General features: G+C 49.3%; 1 protein-coding gene across 2 annotated transcripts in view; it reads left to right on the plus strand.

The window, feature by feature from the left end:
• The first annotated feature begins 898 nt into the window (after window positions 1-898).
• PDIA5 (protein disulfide isomerase family A member 5) overlaps window positions 899-27,841 on the plus strand; it is an 83,423-nt gene continuing 56,480 nt past the window's right edge. Inside the window, exons 1-3 of one of the 2 annotated variants that reach the window (XM_033088791.1) lie at window positions 899-1,065; window positions 21,267-21,393; window positions 24,280-24,367. In XM_033088791.1, the coding sequence (XP_032944682.1) occupies window positions 1,021-1,065; window positions 21,267-21,393; window positions 24,280-24,367 (260 nt within the window). In that variant the 5' untranslated portion in view covers window positions 899-1,020. Of the gene's footprint in view, window positions 1,066-15,593; window positions 15,719-21,266; window positions 21,394-24,279; window positions 24,368-27,841 lie in introns of those variants that run through there. The other variant, XM_033088784.1, reaches the window with a different exon arrangement.

A 27,841-nucleotide genomic window follows, 5' to 3' on the forward strand; every position in this document is an offset into this window, starting at 1 on the left:
ACTGAGCAGTCACTCCCATTCCTTTTTCCCCCCAACCCCAGACAACCACTAAGTTGTTTTTCATCCCTATGGATTTACCTAGTTCTGGATATTTCACATAAATGTAATCATACAATGTGTTGTGTCTGCCTTCTTTCTTAGCATAATATTTTAATAGCATAATATTTTCAAGGTTCATCCTCATTGTAGCATATATTAGTAGTTCATCCTTTTTTATGGATGAATTAATATTCTGTTTCATGGACATACCACATTTTATTTATCCATTCATCCCTCAATGGACATGAGTTGTTTCTATCTCTTAGCTAATGTGAATAATGCTGCTATGAATATTGGCATACAAGTATTTGTTTGAGTACCTGTTTTCAATTCTTTTGTGTATATGACCAGGAGTGGAATTGCTGGGTCATATGGTAATCTATATCTAACTTTTTGGGAAACTGCCAAACTGTTTTCCAACAGCTCAATAAAGTTTTTTTTTTTTTTTTGAATGAAAAAAGAAATGGTAGGTGGGAGACTGGGAGGCAGGCATCAAGGCTTTTACAAATGTCCTTCACAAGCAGCGCTGGACTCTGCCATTTGCAGGCTGTGTGATCTGGATCAAATTACCTAAGTTCCCTGGGCTGCCTCCTCATCCTCAAAGTGGGGAAAACAAAACTTACCTTTGTGAGCTAAATGAAATCTTGTTTCTAAAACTCTAGGCACAAAGTAAGCCCCCCCAAATTAATTTCAATTTTTTTCCCTTACTCCCCGTATTCCACTCATGCTCCCACGTGGCCTTAGGGTCAAGTTCACACCTGCCGGTTCTCCAGCTCAGCCTCACTGCAAACTACAATTCCCAGGGAACACTTCTTCCTGGCCGCCTCTCCCCGCCTGATGCGCATGCTTTGGCAGACGTGGCACCGGGAACTCGGAGGCGGGGAGCGGCTGGGAAGTGGCGGTGGCATTTGGACCCGGCGGAGCTGCGGGCGCGGGAGCCCGAGTGGAGAGCAGAGTCGGCTGTGGGCAGCGGCGGCGGGGATGGCGCGGGCCGGGCCAGCATGGCTGCTGCTGCTGGCCATCTGGGTGAGGCTGTGGTGCGGGGGTCTGTGCCCGGGCACGTGCGCCCCGGGTGCGGGTCCGTGCTCCCTGCTCCCGGCCCTTCTTGGACGTGCGGGAAGATGCCTCCGGCTACCAGGGTGGGGACGTGCGTGCCCGGCCGGCAGGGGCCCGGTGGTTGCAGTGGAGGCAGCCCCTGTGCCCTCCCCGTGAAGCTCTCGGGGGCGCAGGGGCCGGAGGTAGCCCCGGGCTCTGGGCGATTTCTGGCAGGGTGCTTGCGACGCGGACACAACTTTGCGGGGGCGCAAGTCAGGGGGCGGCCATCGGCTTAGGGCAGGACACCCACGGGTTGGGGGATGCGCCGCGCCCCAGACTGCGGGCCCTACACCTGTGTGAGTGCGCTGTGGGAGGGGGTGCTTTCCACCTGCACTGCCGGAAACCTTGTTGTAGGACCACCTCGTTTTTGGTTTCCACCCTGGGCTGCTAGGGCACTGGCAGTCACCACCTGGGTCCCTGCCTGCAGGGACGGCAAGGCGGGCGGGGTGGGGTCGTGGCGGAGTTCTGCTCCCACACCCTCCTGGGGCTGGCTCCAATCTCGGCCACTTTCTGACTTTGTGTTGCGAGTATCATTGAAATGTGTCTGACTTAGTCTCCTCATTCATGAAATGGGGACGGTAAAGATACCGCTCTCGTAAGATTGTCTGGAGGGTCCGGTGAGTAATCGGAGGAGGAAGCGCTGTAAACTGCAAAATCATACAAGAGTGGAGGAGGGGTGGGCCCGGGTGCTGGGAGTGGTGGGCTCTCCAAGAGGAGTTTGCTTGGTGTGTGTGTGTGTGTGTGTGTGTGTGTGTGTGTGTGTGTGTAAGGGGCTCGCTCCAGGACATCCCTGGGAGAGGTCGGAATGGGTGTGTCCACAACAATGGGGGTGCGGGAGGGGGGGTTTGGCCCTGGTGTTGCTGTGGGTATGTGATGGGATAATGTGGCCTCCTTCCACATCTTTACCGTAACTTCTGATCTCCCTTATTTTAGGACCATCTTGGCTCCTGTTATTCCTGAAGTTTCAGGGAACTTCCTGTTGCTGGCACCCTCTCCAACCCAGATTTTTCTGTTTTTCTTCTGGGTGTGGCAAGGATGCTGGGCAAACATGAGTAGAAAAGGTCCAGTGTGGGTCAAGTTGCTTTAACTACTTCCATCTTCCAATACCCTACCCCCTTGGGGTCACCTGTGAAGAGTGGGCCCTATTTTCTGGTTATCTGGATAAGGGAAGCAAGCCCTCTATCTCCCTAGATCTGACCATTCTCCCTCTGGGAGAGAACCAGGTTGGAGTGGGGCAGTGTAGCTTCACCAGCATCTAGGGGTCTTTTTGACGATCTGCTTACATTCTGTTCACTGGGGCCAGTTGGCCAGGCAGGACTGCAGGACTATGCAGAGAGGACCATCTCCAGCTTGATTTTTCTATCAGGTCTTTGCAATTGAGCTGTTTTAGGAGGCCCTGCTTTCCTCCTTTTCCCCCTTTCCCCTCCCTCCTGTGACAATAAAGAGCTGGGGAATCTGACTGAAAAAAGTTTCCTTTAGCAAACATTTATCAACCACATCGTTGGTCACTGGGTTGAATTTTGGGTGGAGAGCAAAATACACATTGTCCCTACCCTCCCGAGTTGTCCTGGGTGGGGCAGGGAAATCAGTCCTGTGAGCAAATAAAGACAGAACAGCGAGTGCTAATACCTCAAGTGCTGGGAGACTCCAGTGAAGGCCAGCCATACATTAATTCAGAGGGAAGATCAGCCGTGGCTTTCCTTAGCCGGTGGGTTGACAGTCTGGAGGGAGTGTGGGAATTAGCTCTTGAGACTTGCCCGGTGCCCTCCACCGGGAGGAAGAGCTGGTGGCTTTGCCGAGAGCACTAGAACCTGGGAGTCCTCAGCAAGGAATTGACATTTTCTCCTTTCCCCAAGCCCTTGGCTTAGCAGGTGTGAGGCCGAGGTACAGGGTCGGTGGTGAGTGGCTGGTGGACACCAGGGTGGCCTTCTGTAAGTCTAAACTCTGTCCATCTGATACGGGCTCCCAGGTCCTGGGAGTGAATTGAGTTGCTTTGTTCACTCAATGTTTACTGAGGGCTGATTGTGCTCAGGCCTTGACCGGAGGGACATAACGAAGCATAAAAGGGTCTATGGAGATTTGTGGACAGGGATGTACACCCATGATGTTTTTTAATCGCAAAAATATGGAAATGGCTTACGTGCTCAACAGCAGCGGCATGGTTAAATGACTTCTGGCCCTGTCCATAGCATGGAAAGTGATGTTTATAAAGAATGTTTATATTTACTAGAATGCTATGTTGGTTGTCAAAATAGTTTGTGATACTCATGCAGAATATCTAAGGACATGGAAAAGTGCTCGAGTGTGATAGGGGAAGAGCAGGCTAAAGCCACATTTCAGGGTGGCTGAGGATTGCTACGAAAGTGAGGAGTCAGCAGTGCATCAAAATGTGAACAGGGATTCCTCTGGAAGGTGGAGCTGTGGGTGACTTTTGCTTACTTCTTTGCTTAGGCTTTTCTGTTTTTTCCAAGTTTTCTCCATGAATATATATTCGTTTTTGATCAGGAAAGTTAATAAAGGAATCTTTTTAAGTAGGTTCCTTTGGGGGCTCTCAGCCTTCTGGAAGAATACTGGGGTGGAAAGAGTCACAGTCAGCACTTGGGACAAGTTGGTTCCAGGCCTTTCAGGCTGCCCTTGGGGCCTGCAGCTGGGGGTGACCTCCTGTCTTGTCCCCACCCCTGCGGCTGAAGGCCCTTCCTGCTGTCTAGCTCAGCTGTCCCTTCAGCTAACCTTTCCCCAGGGCCATCCATGCTGATTGTCCACAGTCTCCATCCTGTCTTCAAACCTGGAGAGGACCTTTGTCTGCCCCGGCCCAAGTGGGTCCAGTAGCGTCGGGCCAAGGCCTGCAGCGGGGCTGTGACGAAGTTTTCACGGGTCCACAGACAAACTGGAAAAATAACAGTGCTGAATTCTTTTTTCGTGAATCAAACATTTTCAGTTTAAACACTTCATTTTTCTGACATGATGTTTCTATTTGGGGGGTGGTGGGGTGGTGGGGGTGGTTTTATAGTATCCTTTTGAAAAAAAGAAAGTGATGGTATATAGTGATTTTTTAAAAAATATTTTCTTGGTAAAATGTATTTTTAAATATATAGAACATTATACATATTTAAACATATATTAAAATATATTTTAAAAAGTATATTTAAAAAATATATCCGGCCAATCTGTGTGATTCAAAAGTCTGAGAACTACTAATCTAACTCAGCTCTCTCATTTGATTAAAAGAAAAAGTGGGGCATTGAGAGGAAAGGGACTCACTTAAAGCCACCCAGTTCGTCATTGCAGAGCTGGAAGTACAGCCAGGCTCCTAAACTGTAAGTCAGGGTTCTTCCCACCCCATCTCTGCATTCCCCCCACCCCATCTCCTACCTGATTCCTTCCTCCCAAAGCACCGCTAGGGTCTTTGCCCCAATGGAGGCTTGAAGCTCAGAACCTCGTGGGATAGTGGGCGGGGGTGCAGGAAGCAAGAGATGTTTGCAGGTGTTCTCTCCTGCAGGGCTTTTAATGTACGCGTATTTAGGTTTTACACCATTATATAGGCTTTAATAGGCTTCTGTGGGTTGGCCTAAGGACCTAATTGCCATTTATAATGCTGCTTGGAACCTGGAGTGCACTTTTCCCACAGAAATAAACACATTACTGAGGAAGTTTTAAAACAGAACTGGCATATACTCGTAAGTTGGAGCAATGACTAAGTGCCGTATGAGTGGCAAGCATTGAGTGCTGTGGATTCTGGCGAGGGCCAGGTTGTGGGACACCAGGTGACCCGAGAAGGGCCCCGGTTCACAACTCCCAAGGAGGGCAGGCTCTGGGCTCTTTGGCAGTGGGGATCCTCCCTGTCCTGTCTGTTTGTGTCCCCAGCACTTAGCCTAGGACTTGGCATGCCGTCATCCCCAGTCTGTCTGATTGAAGGAATTTGTGTTGCAGGCAGAGAAAGGAAACCTCCCAGACAGAAACGTGGGCAATGAGAAGTGATGGGCCAGGCTGGCTGGAAGGCGGGATTTGAGTCTGGAAATGGGGGTATGAGACTGGAAAAGTGGATCATAAAGAAGCTTAAATGCTTGGCAAAGCTTATGGGACTTGATTTTGTAGGTAATAGAAAGACATGATGAAAGCTGCCCTTTTATTATCAAGATCAGTCAGACCACACTGTGCGCGTAAGGTTTAGGTTGGAGTGGGAGAGACTGATTAGTTTTCTCAGAACAACACTTTCGTCCTCTTCCTTTCCTCTCTGTTATCTACAAGATAAAGTCAAGTGTGATGCAGTGGACAGAACATGGGCTTTTAGCCAGCTAGGCACTCAGGAGCTGTGTGACCTGGGGCCCCGGTTCAGTTTTCTTGTTTGTAAATGGTAATAATAATATCCATCTTGCGGGGTTGAAAGAACCATGAATAATACAGCAAGCACCCAGCACAGTGCTTGGCACATGGGAGTGCCCAAGAAGTGGGAGCCACAGCAGTCATCTCAAGTTGCTGAAGAAGAGGTGCTGGGAAGCCAGTTAGGAGGAGGCGGAGGCAGTGAATGGCCAGAGGGGGTGTGAATAGAGGCTGTGAGACGTGGATGGGGCCCTGTGCTGCTGCGATTCTCCCCAGCACAGTTCTTTGAAGCTGGGCTCTTGCCTGGCTCCTTGCCCCTCCCCACTGGGCCCCTGTGCTACCTCTGGATGGCGGGGCGGGGGCGTGAATTGGGGCTAAGGGTTTAAGTGCTGTTTTTCTTCCCTTTCTTCTGAAAGTGGATCCTCTCTTGAGAATGGCGATTCCAACCACACCGCCTCCCTGGAGGGTTCGCCCCAGCATTGTGGTTTTGTTCTGTAGGGCTCTTGTGTCTGGCTTGGTCATTGTGGTAGGTTTTGGAGGTTGTCTAAGTGACAGTGGGCCAGTGAGTGATGCAGGAGATGTAAGGAGAGCCTAAGTTCTCTTGTATTACCCAGACTTTGATGGTTTATTTCCCTTTCCACCCTTCTTCCCTGCTTTTTTTCACACTTGGCCACCTGGCGTCCTAGGTCCGAGTGGGAGACAGGAGGAGCTCTCCCGTTGCTGGGCTGTTCTGTTCCTCCAGCGTGGCCCGTCATGCACCACTGACTGGAGCCTGTGGCTGCCCGTTTGATCTGTCGATGAGAATTAGGACCGCCCGATACATTTGTTGCAAAGTGTTTCCACATATTTCCCATCTGTGTAGTCGAGTCCCTTGTTAACTGGGTGAGATAAGCTGAGTAGGTACTGTTCCCCCTAGAGAAGAATGGGTGGGTGGGTAGAGGGGTGGGCGGAGGTGGACCATCAGACAAGAGTGGGGTTGTGGCCTGGAAGGCAAGCGGATAGATAGATGGGTTGGGACACAGTGATAGTTCTTAGAGGCTCCCCTGAATGTTTAGGCGGCCAGGTTGGCACATACTGTTTTCTGAAATAGTAACAGCAGCCATTTTTATGGGATGTCTGTGAAACTTGCTGTTTAGCTCCCTGATGGTCTGAGTAGGGCAGCAGGGGTAGCCAGCTGGGAGTGCTCGTCGTTCGTCCTTCCCACCTTTCCCGTCACCCTGCCTGCCTAGCTCTCATTTGCTTTTCCCTCTGGTAGCTCTACATCCATCAGGGTCTCTTCCCACAAACCAGTTTACGGCCACTTCTAAATAGTGAGCTTTGCAGTCATGCAGTAGGGGGTTAAACACTCAGTTGGAGTGTGGAGTTAGAATAGCCATTTTGCTTTTTATTCCCCAAGGTTAAAAATACTGAGCCCCCAGTTTGATGTGCTGTCTTTTCCCAGATGGCCTGATGGTGAGCCTGTACCTGGCTTCAGAGTTTCCAACTCATGACAGCTGGCTGGGGAAGGGGAAAAGAATCCATCCCCCCAAAGAATCCTACCATTCTTCCAACCCCTTGGCATGAGCAGATGTCTTTAATACATGAGCAGATCCTTTAATCCTTGCTTTGGAAGGTATTAATGGAGATCCAGGTCGAGGGCCCTACTCTGGGGCTTAAACATAAAGGTGATTTAGTATCTGAGCGGAGACATGGGATTGGCTGGAAAGCTCTGCTGTTGGACCAAGTAGGGCAGGTTCCCGAGGAGCAAGCAGGTTTGTTCTCACGAAGGGGTCTCACCTTGCTGGGCCCTGGGCTGAGTGTTGTACATGCCCCTTATTTCAAAGAAACATGGGCCACGATCTGCATGCTCCACGTGCCATAGATGTTCATTCATTTCACAGATCTTTCTTTTATTTTTTTAAAACGTTTCTTAAGAGTCTTTTATAAGCCAGACATACCATGCTCTAAGGCATGGGGGTCATAGTCATAAATAATGGACACCATTCCTTCCTCCCATTACCTAGTGGGAGAGCCGCTAATTTATTATTTAATTTAGGTAGAAAGTGCTAGAAGGAAGATGTATAAGGTGGTAACAGAATGTGTAACAGGGTTTCCTAACTTAGTGCCTGGAGTCAGGAAAGGCTTCTCTGGGGACTTATGGATAATGCTTTTAAATGTATAAAACAGTGCATAGGATTACAAAGGAAACCAGTGACATTGAGATACAGTTATCAAAATATAACAAATATGTGATAGAATAATATTTACATTTTAATGAATGCATCATATAAGAAGATCAAGTGGCAGGTTTGCTAATTTCTGTCATTTGAAGTAGTGATCAGCATAAACACTGTTTCAAGATTTCCGCACCAATTGTAGTATGATTGAGAAAAGGTGATTTCTGTTGGCACAGTCACAGACACTGCCAGTGTTACTGGAATTTGTTACCTATGTTCATAACACAGGGAAGGCTAAATTTCAGTTAGAGGTTCATGAAAATAAAGATGTGATGTTTCCCCATCCAACTTCATAGACCCCAGGGTAAAGAAAAATTATTCAAAAGCTTAGAAATAAAAGATGAGTTAGTGACTTTTTAATGTCATACTAGAGCATTGTCTGAGCAGCCCACCTAAGGGCCATCTGGTGCTCTGGGGAATGTAACTTTGCTTATTATTCTTTAGGACTCATTCTCTGTCAAGTTAGAGGCAAATCATTTGTTTGGTAGAGAAGAGAGAGCGGAAGGTTATTGCCTTGCAGGACGTTAACCACTTTGATATCTAATTTAGCAATCTTTTATCAGGATTCTTTTTTGTTTTTCCATCAACCACATGTATATTACTTTCTTATACTTTCTTTTTAAAAAATATCTTTTTTTAACCTTTTTTTTAATGTCCTCTTTGGACATAACTTTGTCATTTTAGTGGGTCCCTTTTTAATGAGTTCTACATCACTTTGAAATATGCTCAGTACCTATTTGTATGAGCGCTAGGTTTTTAACATTTGAGAATTATACTTGCCCCTGGCTTAAGAACTGCTGAGTGAGCAGGCACTCAGAAGGGAGGTCTGAGCTGGTGATGGTAATTTAGGGGTGCTGCCTAGGAGGTGGGTGAGACCCCCGGGAGGAGAGTGGAGAGTGGGAAGAGAAGGTGGATTGAGTGACCCCCGAGGAACTTCAACATTTAAAGGATGAAAAGAAGAGGGTTTACAAAGAAGACGACGGGAAGGGTGGCTGGAGAGGTAAAAGGGGGTGTAAGAGGGTTCGCCAGGGTTCAAGAGGTTGAGCAAAACGAGAACTGGAGGTGCCCATAGGGGTTACTTATGTGGAGGTCATTGTTGAACCCCCACCAACGGCCCTTTTGGTGGTTGGGGAGCATATCTGAGAGGACTCAGGAATGGATAGGAGAGAAGGGGAGAGATGGAAAATTCTGGCAGTGACATGCTGTCCGGAGAGGTTTTTAAAAGACGGGCCAGTGGCAGAGGTTGTCCAGTTTGGCTATAGAAGCGAAAGGGAGAGGGTATGTGTAAAAATGGATTTTCTTCAAGGATATGGCCCAGGTATCTGTATGTCTGAAAAGCCTGTACTTCGAGCTGTTGTGCAACTACAAACCAGACAAATTTACAAGTTAACATTAATTTTATGAGGTCGATAGTGTTTGGGCAGCTGAGGTTGCTGCTGTCCACTGAGTGGTGTGGCACCAGTTCTGCCCACGTCATCAGCCACATACACGAGTGACACTGTGCAGCATCACTTGGCTGAGCATGTGCGTTTTTGCTTTTCTCTGAAGGCACGTGGGGAATTGCGGGCATGCAGGCAGCAGAGGAGAGATGGATCAGATTGTCACTGCAGCTCTTTGCAGTTGGTCACGTTCAGTAGCTAGATTGGAAGGGAAAGCGGACTTGCTGGCTTCTCGGTGTTGTTCTGGGTGCAGCTGTATGGAGTGGGAAGGATTCCCATGGACATCAGTGGGGAGAATTCACATTGATAGGCAAAGAGAAGAGCATCAGATCTGGTCTTGAGTCCCGGTGCTGCCATTTTTAGGCTCCACCCAGGGTGCGTCCCTGAACTCCCCTGAGCCTCAGTGTTCACATCTCTAAAGTGGGGATAGTACCACCTCCCATACAGATTGTTTATAGTAGTTTTTCCAGCATTTTCACTGTAATGCCTACAAGAACAATTATACATTTTACATAATAACCAAGTACAGATATACATAAATATAACAGATATGTTTCACTGAATACTTAGTTTTGCTACTTGTGGTACATACACACCGATGTTTTCTATGTAATGTCATTAAAAAAATGCCACTGAATTGATTTTTATGACTCGGCTCTTGAGATGAGGCCTGGAGGGTGGAAAACACTGAGACTCTCAACTTTAGAGGACTGAATGAGATACTGTGTGAAAGCAGGGATATATGCATGGATCATGAGCACCTGAGTTGTTATTTTCTTATAAATGATCAGAGCTCGGAGGCACAGTTGGATTTCCAGCTTGGGAATTCACCTGCTCTTCCTGCCTCCCTGCTGCCCAATCCCTGGTTCCCTCTACCAGCTCTTTTTCGTTCCCTCTACCAGCTCATGCCATGTGTACACAGGCTGGCAGGGACCCAAAGCCCGCTTGGCTCTCAAAGAGGTTTTTCAAAACATTAAAAACTTGAGAGACTTAAGTCCTGGCTAAATGCACTGCAGTTGCAATTTCAGGATAAGAAAACCAGTTTTTATAAGCTCTCCGTTCAGTTGTCCTGCCCCTGGATTGTCCCTTGTTGACAGCCACATTTGTGCTGAGTGGAATATAAGGGGCAAGAACGGTATTGTGGAGAAGCCACGTACAGAGTAAGCTTTTTAAAGAAAGCAAAATACAAGAAAGGCAGCTGGCTTTGTATTTACAGGAGCAAGCAGCAAGGTGTGCGTGGCGCCAGGAATCTGTTGTCTTTTTGCTGGAGTCTGTCAGACTTGGGTCTAAGTCACAACTCTCTTACCTACTTACTGTGTGATGTTGAGCAGGTGTCTTAACTCCTCTTAGTCTCAGTTTTGTTATCTATCAAATGGGTATAATAAAGGAACTATTTCGTTCACTTGCCAAAATAATTAAATTAGATAATCACGTGAACTGCTTCGCCTGCTCTCGGTCACACAGTAAGCACTCTGTACTTTGAGCTATTGTGACGATCACAGGCTAATCCCTAGGCCCTGGAATTTAGAAGTAAAGAGTCTGCTCTTGGGTTCTATTCGCTTGCCAAGTACTTTCCCATTTCTCTCATTCTTCATAAGCACATTTAGCTCTCTCAGCTGCAGCTGGTCAGGGTCCCACATCCCAGGGCCATGCCAGGCCCCGCTTCTCTCTCTCTCTCTCTCTCTCTCTCTCTCTCTCTCTCTCTCTCTCTCTCGCACACACACACACACACACACACACTTGCCATTCAGGGACACATGGTGCTTGTTTTTGTTTGGAAAGCTGCTGGGTAGACATGTGAACATTGGCGAGTATTGGTTGTGAAATCTCGGTGTTTTAGCCGTGGTGGTTGGTGACAGGTGCTTAAAATTTGCCCTTTGAAGGGGCATAAATTACCCGTATTTTAAAATTAATGTTCTTTTATGTATCTCTCTCTCATCAAGGCCATTCTAGGCACGTGTTGCATGAAAAAGACTGCAGATTCCATGTAATAGTTCTTATAAAAAAACGCATAATGTCAGGTGAGCAGAGAGGCAGACAGTCAGCTGGAGGTGAGAAGGGCAGATCAGCACAACTCTTAAGAAAGTGCCAGTGAATACTTGCTGAATGGTGGAGGTTTCCCAGAAGGCCTGTGGCAGGCAGTATTTGGTTGTGTTCTCGGTGTCTCTATTGGCGTGTGTGTGTGTGGGGGGGGGTCTTCTTTTTAGGTAAGTTTTTTTTAACTCTTATTTTGAAATAATTTTGGACTTATAGAAGAATTTCAAGAAGAATACAAAGGATTCTCACCTGCCTTTTACCCAAATTCCACAAATATTAACATTTTATCATATTTGTTTTTAAAATATTCTCCCTCTACATATATACAGTTTACACACATGATGCTCCTTTGCTCCCTAAAATACTTCAGTATTTCTTAAAAGGCAAGGATATTCTCTTACATAACCATAGTACGTACAGTGATCAAACTCTGGAATGTAGCATTTGGCTTAGGACCCAGTCTAGAAATACAGGTTGAATTTAATTGTCTTCACTCTTTAGTCTCCTTCAATCTGGAGCAGTTTTTCAGTCTTTGTTTTTTGGACTGACACTTTTGAAGACTGTCCCTCAGTTTGGTTTTCGGTGATATTTCTCTTCAGTGCATTCTGTCAGGTGGCATCTGATTGGATTTGCCCCATTACTGGAGAGGTTAACGTTAGTCCCTTAGTCAGGGGGGTTTCTGCCAGGTTTTTCCACCACACAGTTATATTTTCTTGTGGGGAGATACTGTGAGGTTGTTACGTATTTCCATGATGGTGGCCAATTGGTGGTAGTTTTTAAAATATTAAATATTAAAATATTAAAATATTTAAATTAATATTAAAATGTCTAGTATAGTGAGTTAGAAAAATAGACAAAGGGGAAGAATAAAATCTCTCAAAGGACAAAGCTTCACTATGATGCATTTTTTTCTTTCAGTCTTTTTCTGAGCATACTTTTGCATATCGTTGTCATCATACCATGTACATTTTGAATTCTGTGTGTTAAGACTTAACATTAAAACAGTATTTCTTTCATTGCACAGTCTTTGAAAACATCATTTAAATGGCGGTGTTATTCTGTCGAGGGGCTTTTCTAAGGAGCCATTCCCCCACTGTTGAATATTGAGGTTGCTTACAACTCTTGACCCCTCTGAGTAGGACCACATGAGTCCTATCTGTGTCAGAACCTCCGCTAATTTCCTCAGGACAGATTCCCCACAGCGGAATTATCAAGTCAAGGAGCAGAAATACTTCTAAGATACTTGCTAAATTGTGCCAAATGACTTTCCAAACGAATTGTACTAGGTTAGGCTTTTGCCAGCAAAAGACAGTGGAGCCCGTATTTTAAGAGATTCACTAAGGGTGTTTCTCAACTTTTTTTTTTTTTTTTTAAACTGTGACCCACCAGTCAAGATTTGTGTTGAGATTAATTGCCTGCATTTTGAATAATGAAAGCATAGGTGTTTATTTTCCAAAATAAATCATAGTTTACTGCAGAAGATTAACTGCTCTTTGCAAGCTCCGACACGCTGCTCCCAGCATTGGGATAGCTCTGAGCATCATGAGCAGGGCTGTGTCGAGCGCTGATCATTCAGGATGGTGAGGGAGTTGAGGGTCCATCTGAGGAATTGGGGTATTTCATCTACAGACGCCTAAGAGGGAATGTGTTTGCCGTCTGCAGAGTATGATAGGCTGACAGAGTGGCACGGGAGCGGGAAGGCTTTGAACTGTCTAATGACTAGAGCTATCCAAGATGAAACGGTAGGGACTTCCGTGGATTAACATATTTGGTTCCCACAGCCTTCTGGCCCCGCTAGGTTGAGCGGGCTCAGGAAATGTTGAGTCCTCGGCTCTGGGGGGCTACCTGGAGGCCGGAGATGTCACGTGAGGACTGTTGAGAGGGGTCCTGTCCTGGGGAGCCCACGAGCCCACCTCAAGCCTGTGCACTGCCAGGGGTGTCCGGCCTTTCATTCTCCTGCAGTGGTCCCCTTCCGAGTAAGAGCTGAGGCTGAAGGAAACGGCAGCGTGACTAGCTAATCTGCCTTTCATTTAGGGGTAGCTGTCATCAGGTGACCAAGACACCTGATAAGAACAGGCACAGTGGCACGTGGGTAACTACCGTAGTAGGAACCTAGTAAATCAAACCCTTGATAGTCTCTCTGCCGCCTTTCTTATGACAATTTATCTGAAGTATGATGCATGGTTTGATGCCTCAGACATTTAGAAATATCCCAACTGAAGCAGACGTTAATATTTCTTTCTAGTAAAGCTTTTGTTCCAGTAGGTACTCAAGTTCTATTTGTATGTGTGCCAGAAACCCCAGAATGATAATGCCTTTAAAAGATTGTTTATTTCCCTCAGGTAGAAGCCTGGAAAGGGGTATCTCAGGGCCATGATATCACTCTGTGGTGTCAGGGACCCAGGTACTCTCTGACTTGTTACTCTACATCTTTAGCAAGTCCTTTCTCCTTATTATCAAGGTGGCTGCTTGAGTTCCAGTCATCTTATCCAAACTCCAGCTGGCAAGGAGGAGGAAGGGACTAAGACTCTTACCAGATGTCTATTCGGGACAGTTCCTAAAAGTTAACACACAACACTTTTGCTTACATTCCAGGGGCTGGAATTTTGTCACCTAGCCACACTTGCTGCAAAGGAGACTGAGCGGTGTGACTTATAACATGGGCGGTCCGCGTGTTCAGAGAAACTCAGCGGTTTCTTCGTAAGGTGTAATTACCTCACAGTGCTTCTCCAGTAGTGGTCGTGAGAGTAGGTTGGCCAAATGTCACAATTGTAAAGGACTTTAGAAATCACGCTGAGCACCCTCATTTACAGAGGAAGAAACTAAGACTTAGAGAAGGAGCGAGGGCTTGTCCAGGGATGCACAGCCAGGAAACATCAAAGCCTGCACAAAACTTGGGTTTCTTGGCTCTTTCCGCCAAACCTCCAGCTCTAAATTCTCGGCGAAAGAACTCAAATTTTTTGACCTTAGGTTCAGGTCATCTGTTTTTAACATTTTTCCTGGATCCCTTTACCACCAGCTTCTTAAGAGTCTAGGCTTTTAGATCCTGACATTTCAAAACTATTTTGAGCAAAATGTGGGTTATACACTAAATTAAGCTAGTTTCTTCACAGCTCCCAACATCAGAAGGGTATCTTTTTTCAGGTGACAGAGCAAAAAGGTCAAGTCCCACCTCCACCCTTTTTCCTAAATGTTAAACTTCTGTTCTCAAATCTTCCCCCTTTAGCAAGCTGCTTTAACATAATTGAGTACCTCTGGCTTCATGAATACTTCTGCATTGAATAGTGAGTCTGAAAGGACAGACAGCCTCCCTGGCTATAGAGAACTTGAGGATGCTGGCGCCACCCCCAGAGATCTGGGGCCTTTTAAAGCTTAGGGTGTCATGTGACAAGGACTGTTCTCCCTATTATTTTCCAGAATTGTACGACTCTTTATCTCTTTAGCCTGCTGGCGGTCGTGGGTGAGCTTAAGTGAAGAGAGAGGAGCTTGTGTGTGTTGTGTGTTAGAGCAAGAGGGAGATGGAAAGGGGCATAGACTCCTGTACACAGTGTAATGGCAACTCTGGGCTAATTGCCCCAGGACCCTGAGAACCAGGGCAGACCATGGGTGCTCTGGGTTTGCAGGAAGCAGAGGGTTAGTGGAAATCCCTGCTGAGACCCTCCTTGCCATGGGATTCTGGAAGATGAGGGCTTTTCCTGGCTGCTTTGATGGGCCCTGCCTGGGCAGGAGGTGCTCCTTTTTTGGCTTGGGTTGCCCCAAGTTCAGGGAGCTTGTGGAATTGAGAGAAGCAGACCACCACCTCTGGCCAGCAGCTGGGAGACCCAAACTCTAGTCCTAGCTCTGCTGCTTACCTACTGTGTGACCTTGATAAGTAATTGAGCCCCTCTGAGCGTCAGTTTCCTCCCCTGTACCCATTCATCAGGGGCAAATGGGCACAAAACCTGGATGGAGCACTCCATGTGTGCCACAGCCTCTTGTCTGGGTCGCTGTGCAGATGGGTGATTATTCCAGGTTTTATGATGCTGAACGTGTGGACGTGCACACTTCTTCCTGCCTGGATTTTTGCCTGATTGCAAGCTGGGCCCTGGGGAGGAAGAGGTGGTGCCCATTTTACTGTTGTCCTTGCTCTGTGATTTGTCTCACTAGTGGTACTACTACAGCTAATTGCGATTATTATGTGCTTCTGCATGCCAAGCATTATGTTAGGTTCTCTGTGTACTTTTCCCCCCTCGTTTAATCCTCAACCAACCCTGCCAGGCAGGTGTCAGCATTGTCCCCTCCACGTTACAGGTGCGGAAATGATACTCTGAGATCAACGTGCGCTTCATGATGGCACCTGGGTTTGACCCTGGGTTTCTGACTCCAGAAGCAGTGCTCTTTCCATGGCGTATGAGGGGGCGGGAAAACCACAAAGGGAGCAAACGAGCGTGGGCTGCTAGGCCGGAGGGTGGTTTGTCTGGCAGGCCCTGATATGGGCACCCGCCTATTAGGAGAACACTGCAAGGAGTCTGGAAGATGAAGTGGGAACCCGGTTTCCTCCCCGCCATTGCCTCCCGCTGTGGTGGAGTGGAGGTGAGGTTCTGTGCCAGGGACCCTGGGTGCTGCTGGGCTCTGAGGAGTGGGGAGAGGCTTGGGCATGGAAGGGGCTGCTCTGATAGAGGCGTCTGGGGTTCTGAGCAGCGTACAGCACTGTGACAGCGGTTGGGAGCTAAGGGACTGGCACTGTGATGGCAGCGGCACTGCTCTCTGATGCAAGTGGGACCTGGCTTTGGGGTCCTGTGTTCCCCAGTAGCAGAAAAAGGGAGGCCATCCTTCCCAGCGCAGTTCTGCCCTGCACTGGTGGAGTAGTTTATGGGTCTCAGCCTAGCCCATGGGGGCGGCTCCTCCTTGATGCAAATCCTGTTAAAGCTGCGGGATGTTGAGCAGAAAGAAAGCAATTATTTGAGCCCATCAGAAGGAGTTCGCATGGTGAACAGAGCGGATTTTTTCCCTCTCCTCTACTGCCAAAGAGAATGACTTAGAATGTAAAGAGCCTGCCAAGCCCAGAAGCAGTTCCATGGCTGGCTCCAAAGGCTTCTGAAGCACTTCTCAGCACTGCCCGGTGTCCCCTGAGGGCGTGACAAAGCAGAGGGTTTGTGCATCATTAACGTCGTTATTGTTGCCATACTTATTGTCAAGGTTTGTGGTTCGTGACTTAAGAAATCTGCAGGGAGGCGCTCAGTGCCATCCAAGGCTCACTGGAGCTGCATCTGAAGGAAAGGAAGGAGCGTGCACACTGGAAAGGTTACAGTAGACTGAAGTGGAGGAGAAAGGAGAATGTTAAGTGGCTGGGAGAGCGTCCCCTTAGGCTTAGGGGAGGGAGGAAAGGGCCTCCCTCCTGGCTGTCCCTGCGGTTGCCTGCTAAGGTGAGGGTCTGTCAGAGGCCAGAAGCGGGCTTTTCGTCCTCCGCACTCAGAGATGCTAAGCCTCACATCTTAGCTCTTTGCACCCCAAGTCCCTGGGTCCTCCCAGATCCGGCTATCCTGACGGTTCTCCTCTCTCACTCCCAAATCTCCAAAGCCTGCCTTTCCTGTGCCCACAGACGTCCGCCGTGGGGACAGCCCGTCTTTCTCTTGACCCTGCTGGGCCACGTGTGCTCCTTCTGTGGCCACCCCAGCTCCTGTGCAGCTGTGCTTTCTCTTCTCAGCACTCTGGTTTCTGACCCTCCCACGCGGCTAAGATCCTGTGTCCAGTGGACTGGGCTATGGCCTTTGCCTACGGATCAGTCACCTTCTTTGTTGTGTGTCTCCTCCGTGGTCTGTGTTGATGCAACACTTCCCAGCCTCTCCTTCCCGACGTTCCTTCTGTCCGTCTTCCTCCCCTCACTGAAGTGTTCCCTCCCTCTGCTTCTCCTTCTGAACCTCGACCCCAGAGACCTCGTTGGCTTTGAGGTTTCCTCTCAAGCCTGGAGGATGCCTGTATTGGGGTGTCTTGTCCACAGGTCCACGCCTGAACATAAGACTGAGGTTTCTATTGGTGCTGCTTCTCAGTTGTTCCATTTGGGGCTATTGTTCCACTCACTCCTAGCCCGGAATCCTTGGGATCATTTTAACCTCTTCTCTCTTCCTGCCTTATATGGGAATAGTCATTGGGTTTTGTTGTTTTTCCCTGAGGCTCTCGGATTGACCCATTTCTTCCTGCTTGGACAGTCACCCAGCTCGTCCCTCCACCTCTAGCTTCCTGTTGGCTGCCCCGTCTGAGTTCATGGCCAAATGAATTTCTTGAGCCAGGCTTAGAAGACCCCCAGCCTGACCCCACCTCTCCTGCTATGCTCCAGCCCAGACCCTCTGTGACTGCGCTGTGGTCTGTCTGCTGTCACTGGTCCCTTCCAGGTCTCCTGAGAGCTGCCGCAGACTCACTGTGTAACGTGTTCCTAGTGGGCGATCTCTGCAAAGGTCAGGAGTGTGGTAACTTGTGTGCTCTGTCATGTTTATCTGCTGGACAAACATTTCCTGAAGTCTTTCAAGGGGCCAGACACTGTTCTGGGCCCTGTCCTCCGGAGCTCCTAGCCTAGTGGTAGGGTAAGGACGGGGGAGGAGGCAGGCCCTCCATAAATACCCAGCCGCAGGCATTGCTCGTGTGTAAGCCCCAGTGCCATGCCGGTGATGGCATTCAAGCAGAGTCAGCTTGCTTGGTGTATCTCTGGTGCAGCTTAAGTTCTCTGTCATGTGAGGGTAGACGCTGGGTCCGAGGCTTTGGTGGCTGACTAGAACGTGGATTGTTTACTTTGAGGGTGGCCGTTGGCTAGATGACCTGAAGATGAGGAATGCACTGGGTTTTACAGGAAGGGAGCTGTGCGTGTGCCATGGGGCTCAGCTCTTGTAGTTTCTGCTGCAGACACTGTGCTCGCTGTGGCCCAGGTGTGTGCCAGCATGCTGCCTGGGCAGCTGGGCACTGCGCTCGCCCTCCCTCCTTTCCCCTTTCCTTCTCCCCAGTTCCAGAAGTGTGGGTGCCTGCCAGTCTCAGGAGGGCTGGTCTGCGGGGCAGAGTCCCCGGGTACTAAGCGAGGGCAGTTGTTTTCTTGACTGCAGATTACCTGAGGAGTAAAAACAGAACAGAGTCCACGTGTTTTTCCCACAGATTCTTTTCTTCTTTTTCCTTTAATTATGTGCATTGAGCTATGGACTTTTTAGTTTGAAGTCGATTAGCTCTCTGGGAGCAGTAAATAACATGTAATAATAAAGCAAAATTAACATTTTCGTGAGTTCTCAAGGTGGGCTGATAAAGGCAGTGGTCTTCAGGCATCGTACACAGCTCTGGCAAAATGAGGGAGAAGTAATTCCTTAGCTCCTCCTCCTGGATGCATTTACCCTGGGGAGAAGGAATCTTGAAATCTAATGGCCGATTATATTTAGAAACACTAGAATATGGCCGCATTTCTGTCTTCTACTCTGCTGAGATGGAAATTTGTATTATATATTATGGTAATGATAGCATTGGAGTGCTTTATGATTCATAAAGCATGTTCGATAAGTTGTCCCATTTCATCCTCACAGCAGTCCCACGAGGGAGGTGTTATTATCTCCATGTCAGATGCGAGGCATTAAGCTTCTAGGAGGTTGAGTGATGTTGCTTAGGCTTCTTCGCTATCAAGTGGTAGAGCTCAGGCTCAACCTCAGACTTGTGGCTGCAAAGAGGCAGTGGCCTGAGAGGGCATGGGGTCAAATAGAGACTGGGTGTCAGGTCCTGGCTCTTTCTTATTAGCTGTGTAACTTTGGCCAGATTATTTGACGGATCAATATGATCAAGCATATTAGATAATCTACAGTTGTCTGTTTTTATTGACCACATTCTTCCATAACCCTCTGTCCTTGCTCCATTCTGTGCTGGCTGCTCTCTCGGCTGCGGAACAGTTGTCCTGGGCTTCTCGTCACCGTCAACATGGTAATTCTCCTTGCCTCTCTTCTCCGTTGGATCCTTTGTTTCCTAGGTTCCATGTCTTTCTTCTTTTTTTTTTTTTAACTCTTGTTTTGGTAGAGCATGAGTTCCAGTAGCTTCCTACTGTGTTTCCCCGAAAATAAGACCTAGCCGGACAATCAGCTCTACTGCGTCTTTTGGAGCAAAAATTAATATAAGACCCGGTCTTATATTATATTATATTATACCCGGTCTTATGTTATATAAGACCGGGTCTTATATAAACTTTTGCTCCAAAAGACGCATCAGAGCTGATTGTCCAGCTAGGTCTTATTTTCAGGGAAACAAGGTAGAAAGGGTGCATTGGTGGTAAATTTTTCACATGTGAGATCTTAAGTCTGAGTGAATCTGTACTCACAATTACCAGGTAGTCCGGCCGGTTATAGAAGTCCAGCTGGGAATCGCATTGCTCGAGAACTGTGAAGGCAGGGCTTCGCTGTCTTCTGGGTGGCAATGAGCATCCTGCCAGTCCTGACTCTTGATCTTTCATATGTGTTTTTCTTTTTCTTTGAAACTCTAATCTCCTCTTTGTCAGCAGTGTTCTGAAAGTTTTCAAAATGTACTTAGGTGAGAGTCTTTTTTTATTCTTGATGCCGGGCCTTCTCAAATGGAGGCTCACATCCTTCAGTTCTGGGTTGTTTTCTTCAATTATTTCTTTGATAATTCTTTTCCTCTGTTTTCTCCTTTTTCTGTAGTTCCTTAAATTGGCTCTTGTACTTAATGGATCCGTCTTATTTTTCTTATCCTTTAGTTCGTTTTTTGTTTCTTGATCTTTTTGTTTTATTTTCTAAGAGTTTTTTTTTTTCCCCAATTCTACTTTCAATTCTATTGACATTTTTTATTTCTGTGAGTTTTTCTTTCCAAGAGTTTTTCCTGATTCTCTTTGACCATTCCTTTCTCATAACACTCAATTACTGTTTGATGGATGTACTGTTTTATTTCTCTGAGAATAATAATAGTTTCGTTGTTTTCTTCTGTTCTTTTTCTTTTCTTTTCAATCTAAGTTTCATCTTTCCACTGGTTTGTTTTCATCTCTGTCATTTGCTTTAAGGGCTTTCCTCAGATATCTGATGAACCTTGACTCTCTGTCTGTATTGAAGAGCAAGGCATTAGCTCTGTAGGTGGGAGACCCAGTGTAGGAAGGGGTGGAGGGCCCTTGTTTACTTAGAGGGCCTCACAATGGGTATTTGAGTGGGAACTCTACTGTTTCATTGGAGGATCTCCAAGTCACTGTTTTTAGGTTGTTTTTCTGTGCTTCTCAGTTTCTCCAGAGAAAAATTGTCTAATCTCCTGCCTGGGGGAATAAGACGAGCCGCATTCTGAAAAAGGGATGCTGGGGGATGGGCCATCTCAAGGTTCAGTTTGTAGACGTTCCCTGAATCCCGTTTTCTCTCAGGGTCTGACTTCCAGCATCTTTGCCTTGTGTCTTCCAGCAGCGCTTTCCTTAGTCAGTTTCTCCACATAGTAACCCCGTGTTTTCTGCCAGCGAGGCAAGGGACTGTTGGTCAGCTGTGTGGGCTGGGTGCGGGGACCTGCTGGGTGACTGCTCCTTATTCAGACTTTACACACACGCGCGCGTGCGCGCGCGCGCTCCCTGCTTTTGGCCCACTCCTCATTGTGCCCAAAGGTACCTAGTACCTCTACGTGCAAGGTTTTCCGGTTTCTTGGGGACAGCTGGCTCATTTCTTGTTGGCTGGTCTCCTGAGATCATTGGCTGAGTGCAGGAAGCAGAAGACCCCTCACCCATCCTTTCTCATCCTAAACATCAGAGGTGATCATACTTCTCTGTGGATTGTGTGCTTTGGTGCTCCTAGGTGGGAGGGAGTTTTCACATTGCTTTGGTGTGTGGCATTTGGGGTGCAGTGCAGAGATGTCTCGATTGAGTGGGTGGCAAGTGCTTCTATACAGCCCTATAACGTACACGCAGAAGAGGGTGACGTGGACACTGGGAGTGGGCTGGGAAGTGTCTTGGCGGGGTGTCTTGGGGGTGGTGACTTGGAGAGGGGATGAAGTGAAAAGACAGTTACAGTTTTGTGAGAAGGGTACCCTTATCCCGCTGAAGTACAATGTGCTCTATGCAGCATGTCCGCAGGCCCCCATTCTTCCTCAGGCCTGGCCAGGAGCCGGGGCTCAGGCTCACCGCCCGTGGCTCCTTGACTTCCAGGTGGTCCTGCCGGTGTGGCTGTGCTCCGCAAAGGTCTCCTCACTCATCGAGAGGATCTCTGACCCCAAGGACTTGAAAAAACTTCTCAGGACCCGGAATAATGTACTGGTGCTTTACTCCAAATCTGGTGAGTGCCCCGTCTGGCCCTGGGGTCATCCACTGGGGATGGGATGGGATAGGAAGGGAAGCAGAGGTGGGAGGCAGAGACCTTAGGACCAGAAACCACTCAGAGAGGGTTTGAGGGACACTGGGTTTGTCAGTTTTCCTCAGAAGACAGGGGCAGAGGCACGAGGGGTATGAATTCTGCACTTTTGGTTCCCTGAGAGTTCATATCAGTTCTCTTTTACAAATATTTCTTAGGAAAAGCCCCCTGGAGTCCCACACTCCCTCAGGAGGCAGGCGGTGTATGTTTGAAGGAGGATAGAGGACAGTGGACCCCAGGAATGGATGTTCCTGGACAGGCACAGGCCAGCCCTGCCAGAGCTTACGTCACCAGAGCTATTGATTAACAGCCTGGGCTGGACTGTTGCCAGCTAACTTGGTCCCAGGCTTGGGGGCACGTCCCCAGGCTGGCATCTCTGACCCTGCCTGGCCCCCATCTGTTCTGCCCTGGGATTGGAACACGAGATTGAGTTTGCAGTGGCTCTAAGCTCAGGACAGGGCAGCTTCAGTAGGGGTGGGAGCAGCAGCTGCCTCTTCTGACCTTGGGGCTGGGGATGGCATGGTGGACGGAGAGAGGTTTGCTCGGCTCTTGGCTGCAGCTTTGAACATCTGACTGTCGATGTTGTTCCAGCAGAGTTAAATGTTTTCGCTGCTCCCAAGAATGCCAAGTTCTCTCTGCCCAGAGAATCCAAAGCTAGTGGCTGGGCCAGTTCCGGGCACAGCTCTCCTTGCAGCTCATGCTCGACATTCATTGGCACTTGGGGCTGATGGATGTTTTGGACGTGTGTCCCTCCTGAAGCCTGCCTCCTCTAAGCACACTGGCACATACAACTTTTCCCTTTCTGAGGACCTGGCAGATGCTTCCTGAGGTTGTTGGGAGTCCAGCATGTGACTAGCATTTCTCTGCTGGGAAGAATAGGGGGAAACCGAGGCAAGGGAGAAGCAGAGCTGCTGCTGAGGCTTGGGGTGTAGGGCCCCGAATAAGCAGGACTCACCCCCTCGGGGACTCCTGGAGCTGGTGGTTGTCAGCGAGGAGCACATTTGGTTCCTTCGCTGGGTAGGTCCTGCCATCTCGCAAGGACTCTGCAGCACACTCTCATTCGCTCCTTTGCCATGAGGATGGCAGTGCAGGTTGTCAGACAACATCCAGGTTACAAGTGAGGAAACTGAAGCTGAGAGAACAGCTGGCTTGTCTGAGGTCTACCAGCCAGTAGCTAATAGAACTGGTGCCCTGTACCACCTCTGCCTCGTTCTTCTGCTGGAGGGTAGGAAGAAATGTGTTAATTCTGCACTGACGGAGGCCTCTGTGACCAGGAAATGCTTATGGCAAGTTAGAGAATGGGAAGGTGAGGTCTCTTCGTAGAGGCTCGTGGGGCAGGAGGGCGTGGAGTGTCTTGCTTTCTCTGAAGCCCTCATCTCAGTACCCTCTCAGTCGTTGGCAGTGGATCTCCCCAAGCTTCCCGCTTACCAGCTCCTCCCTGCTCTGGCGGGTGGCAACGGGTGATTCTTTTACCTTCCTGCCTCAAGACTAGTGACCGTCAGTAGGCTTTCGGAGCAGTGCAGCACCTAGGTTTTCTCCTTTCCCTCCTTCCAAGCAGTGCCTCTCTGTCCGCTGCTGAAAGGCAGGGGTGGGGGGGGGGGGTGCTTCATGTTGCTCTTCTTCAGTCTCCCTCCCCCGCCTCCCGGAGCCCATCTGCGTGGTGGAGCCATGGCCTTTCCCACCTCCGCTGGGCCCTCCTCCTGTTGCCCTGGTGGGTTGGGGGGGTTCCTGGCATGGTTCTAGAACGATGCTTTTTGTTCACTTCCATGAAAGGCGCAGCACGCTTTGTATTCACAAACAGCTACCATTATCCACACTAGAAAAGGAGATCTGTGGAGGCAAATAATTCAGACACCATTTCTGTTTGGCTTTGGGATGTATCATATGGTCTTGGGCGGGGGAAGGCAGCAGACTGGTGGGCCTTTCAAATGAGCTCATAGGTATGATAGGGGAAGGTGACACACTGACCACAGCCACGCTGCAGGGGCCCTTGGAGGCTGGCAGGATTGAAATCCTGGCCACAGAGCCTCCATATCGAAGAACCTGTCCTCCTACAGTAGTTTCAGGGGCTTTACCCAGACACCTGGACCGACGGAAAACTCTTCCTTTCTTGTGTTCACTCCTTTCTGCCCCAAAGCATAGCCCAAGGTCCTAACGCTGACCCCCGAGGGTCTGCCAGGGCTGGCTCTCCCCCTGTCGTTTCCAGGGAAGTGGGCTGTGAAACGTGTATTGGGCGCTTGGTATTGGTCCACTGGAGACTGGTGTCACACATAAGCTACATTTCATCTCCAGGTTGTACTGATCCTCTACATGAGTGTGTGACACACAAGTGAGGGAAGGATCTGGTCCCTGCCCTCATCAGCTCCCAGGTTGGGCGCTGGGACAAACAAGTGTGGAACTGGCAAACTCGTTCCCTACTTCAGTTATGGAATTGTATATTTGGTTACAGAATTTTCAGAATTCATCCCAGAAAGGTGATGAGTCCGAGACTGTGCTGGCAGTTGACTGTTTGGCTCAGAGAGTCTTGGAAGAGGGGGTGTGACGTGTGGCTTACAGGACGCGTGAGGTGGGGGTTCTGTGTCTGTGAGGAAGGGCCCGGCAGCATGGCCGGAGCAGGGGTTTCTGAGGAGAGCCGGGCTGTGCTCACAGAACTGTTGAGCACAGGGACAGTGTTTTAACTGGTGCTCAGGACCTCACCCCCTCGGGGACTGCTCTCCTCCTTCCTTCCTTGCCCCTGAGGGAAGACGGCAGGGGTGGCCCTGGTGCACTTGGGCACAAATGTTTAATTTTTAATTTTTTTATTTTTTACAGAGGCTGCAGCTGAAAGTCATCTCAGGTTATTGTCCACTGTGGCCCAGGCAGTGAAAGGACAAGGCACCATTTGCTGGGTAGATTGTGGGTATGTCCTGGGGACATGGGGCATGTGGCTGGAGGGCAGGGCACTTGGGAGCTTTGGCGAGTGGGATAGGGACTGTCCCTGATTAACACTCTGGGAGACAGGAGGTGGTAGAGAGATGCTACAGAAAGCCCTCTGTAGCAGTCCTGCAGGGTCACCTGTGGACTAGAGACGGGCGAGTTCTGGCTCTCCCTTCTGTCCTTCCCAGCCCTGCCCCTCTGCCTCCCTTCTTCCGTGGTGCTTTTACTTTTTCCTCTGTCATGTGCCACTTGATTTTGTCCTCCCGGTTGGTAGCACAGGGGGCCTTGTTTTATAGAGCGGGCCTTGATGCCTACAGAGGTAAGGTTGTTTTCAGGGTCACCTGGTGGGCTTGCTTGTGGAGGGGGGGGTTCTACAGCAAGAACCTGGGCTTTCCCCCCAGCCCAGGCCTGTAACAGAGGTCTCCACTGACTGCAGCCCAAAGGGGGTGGAATCAGCTGGCCGATCCGACTCTGAGGTGGCTCCGTTAGAAATGTCAGTCCTGGGCAGGTGGCTTAGTCTTTCTAGCTCTTTCCTCTGACCTGGCCCCCCCCCAAAAAAAAAAAAACCTGTCCTGATGTCAGTGCCCTGAGCTCCTTTTACTCCTGTCTGACTTCCTTCCTCCTTGACCTTCCTCCTCCAAGATACTTTCCTTCAGTGTTAAGGTGGCAGAATCAAGTGCTGGCTCATAGGAGGGAGTCCTAGGAAGGAGGGCCGCTTCTTACTGTGGGGCGGGGGCCTCTGGATGGGATGCCTCGGGGTCTTTTGAGTTGGAGAGTTGGAGTCCAGAGTATACCCAGCTTCCTTTCCTTTCCATCGTGAGGAATAATTTCCATGTCTCTGTGTTCAGTGCTTTGCTGAGGGGACACACATGGACACACAGGCACACACACACACACACACACACACACACACAGACGGACACACACACAGACACACACACAAACACACACGGACACACACAGACACACGCGGACACACACACATGGACACACATACATGGACTCACACAGGCACACACAGATGGACACACACATACACACACGAACATACACAGACACACATGGACACACACGGACACACACACAGACACACACGGAGACACACAGGCAGACACACATGGACACACACACAGACACCCACGGACACACACGTGGACACACACACATGGACACACATGTGGACACACAGGCACACACACACACCCTTGTCCTATCTTTAGCTCTCAGTTTGGCTTAACCTGGCACAGACACAGAAAAGACACACGGATAGTGAATGAACACAAGAAAAAAGGTAGCTAAGAACAGGTTTGTCCTTTGTGCATTTGTTGAGCACCAACTGTATGTAAGGCACTTGCTGCTCTTGACGCATCTCAGCATTTACTTGTTCTTTTGACTGAGGACAGGAAGTGTCTCCAGAACCACGGTGCCTGGCTACTCCTTACCTGGACTTAGGGTTTATCAGGACCGTGGGTTTGGGAAGAGGAGGGGAAAGGAGAATTGCACTCAAGAGTATTGCAGTCTTGTTTGTATGGGGAAGAGGTGGGCCTTTCTGGGAAAAGAGGCCCATCAAGGTCTTCTTAACCTCGACTAGCTGACGTTGCGAGTCACCAGCCCTGCCACTACCCTGTGGAGTGAGTGAGCTTTTATGGGCTCCACTCCAGGGCAACCTTCTTCCTCTACAATCTGCGTTCCGCTGTTTTGCAAATGAACTTGATGGCCTCAAGCTCGTCTTGCCCATTGCGATTGGAGAGAGAATTGAAGGAGATTCATATTTTGACATAGCACTGAATGAGTCCAGGGGCAGGGGTCGCCAAGCAGCCTTTACTGGACGGGCTTGTGTGTATGTGTCTGTGCGCCTGTGCACGTGTGTGAGCCTCACACCTGCACCGTAATGGAAGAGACTGGTCTCTAGACAGGTGGTGAGGTCATAGCCACTGGTTAATTCTAGTTTAGAGTTGGCCTGGAAGGGTTCCTGTCTTCCAGGTGTGTCTCTGTGTCCCATATTTCACCAGGAGTATGCTGTGTGACTGGCAGAGCGACAGAGCCCATCAGGGGACAGGGAGCTTTGGACTCTCCAGAGCTGACAACGTGCCAGTTCTGCCCAGCCGATGGAGCCCTGTCCCAGGGAGTGCTTGTGAGGCTTGTAGGTGGCAGAAGTGGGCAGGAGAGCTTTGATGTAGTCGCCCCATTCACCTGGGTCCACTCAGCAAGCATTCCTGAGCACTCACTGTGCGCTGTGAGGTACACACGTGGGTGACGGTGTCCTCAGTGTGCTGGGAGGAGGCAGACACCTAACCAGGTGAGCACAGTCCAGGTGGAAAGTGCTGTAAATGGAGGCTATAGGTACAGAGAGGGAGTCACTTAATTCTGCCTTGAAAGGTTGAGAAAACTTCAGAGAGGAGGTAGCGTTCAAGTTGGGGGCGAAGACCTCAGAGTACCAGGCCTTTCCAGTGCCCTGGCTTTCGTGCAGGCCGCGCCCATGGTGCGGGCCCTGAGCACCGCCTGGGGTCGTCTGGCTGGTGGATGTGAAAGCCGCAGTCCCGCTCTGCTCCCCGGACAGGCAGGACTAAATAGGACTGGGGTTCCGTGTGAACAACAGGCTAAGAAGATGAGAAATCAGGACACGTTGGAGACATGATGTCTGGGGTCAGTAAAAGTGCCAATGGGAGAAGTAATCCAGTGGCTCTTGTGCTGAAATGAAAATCAAGGGGGTACCTGAGAGCTTAAAAAGGTAACCTAAAGACAAAAAGCTAGATTGTTCCGCGTAGTTGCCACTCAATTTATCCCTCCAGGAGGAAGTATAAACTGAAATGTCAATTAGCTTTTAAAATAGTTTAGATAAGTAGGTGGATTGAGGAGCTCTAATGGATTATGTTGGAAATAGGAATATCTGGGTCCAAATTTGAAATCAGAGGCAAGGTGTGGCTAAATTTTCCCAGAACAGCCCCAGGGACAGAACTGGGGGCTCTCGTCCACGCAGGCTGGACTGGGCGGCCTTCCACCGTCACACAAGGAGAGCCCCAAGGGCGTGAGCTGGCTCTGCCCTCCTGCTTGGCCACTCCTGCTCCCAGACTTCTGAATGTGCCCTGTGGATCATAGGGGCCCCCACCTCCGTGACGCCGGGGCTCCGTGATGACAGCTCTCGCTGTTCTAAAGGCATTCAGCCTGTGTTTATGAGTCTGAATGAGCTGCTCTGGGGATGGGCAGAAGCAGCCTCAGGACCGCTTTCTGCTGCTGCCTGCAGTGGAGGGAGTTGGAATGGAGCCAGCACCTGCTCACTTTTTGTCGTGGCTGCTGCTAAATAGCTGGTGGGCAGCCAGAGCGCGCCTCCCCGCCCACGGGCCCTGCTGAGCTTCCCCAGCTCTTGGTCTTTCCAGCTTTGCTTCCTGCCCGGCCAGCGAAGGGTCAGAGGCTGGAAAGCACGTGCCACGGCTTGGGGTGGGATGACAGGAAGGTC

The sequence above is a fragment of the Rhinolophus ferrumequinum genome, chromosome 2 (assembly GCF_004115265.2).
Source record: "Rhinolophus ferrumequinum isolate MPI-CBG mRhiFer1 chromosome 2, mRhiFer1_v1.p, whole genome shotgun sequence".
NCBI lineage: Eukaryota > Metazoa > Chordata > Mammalia > Chiroptera > Rhinolophidae > Rhinolophus > Rhinolophus ferrumequinum.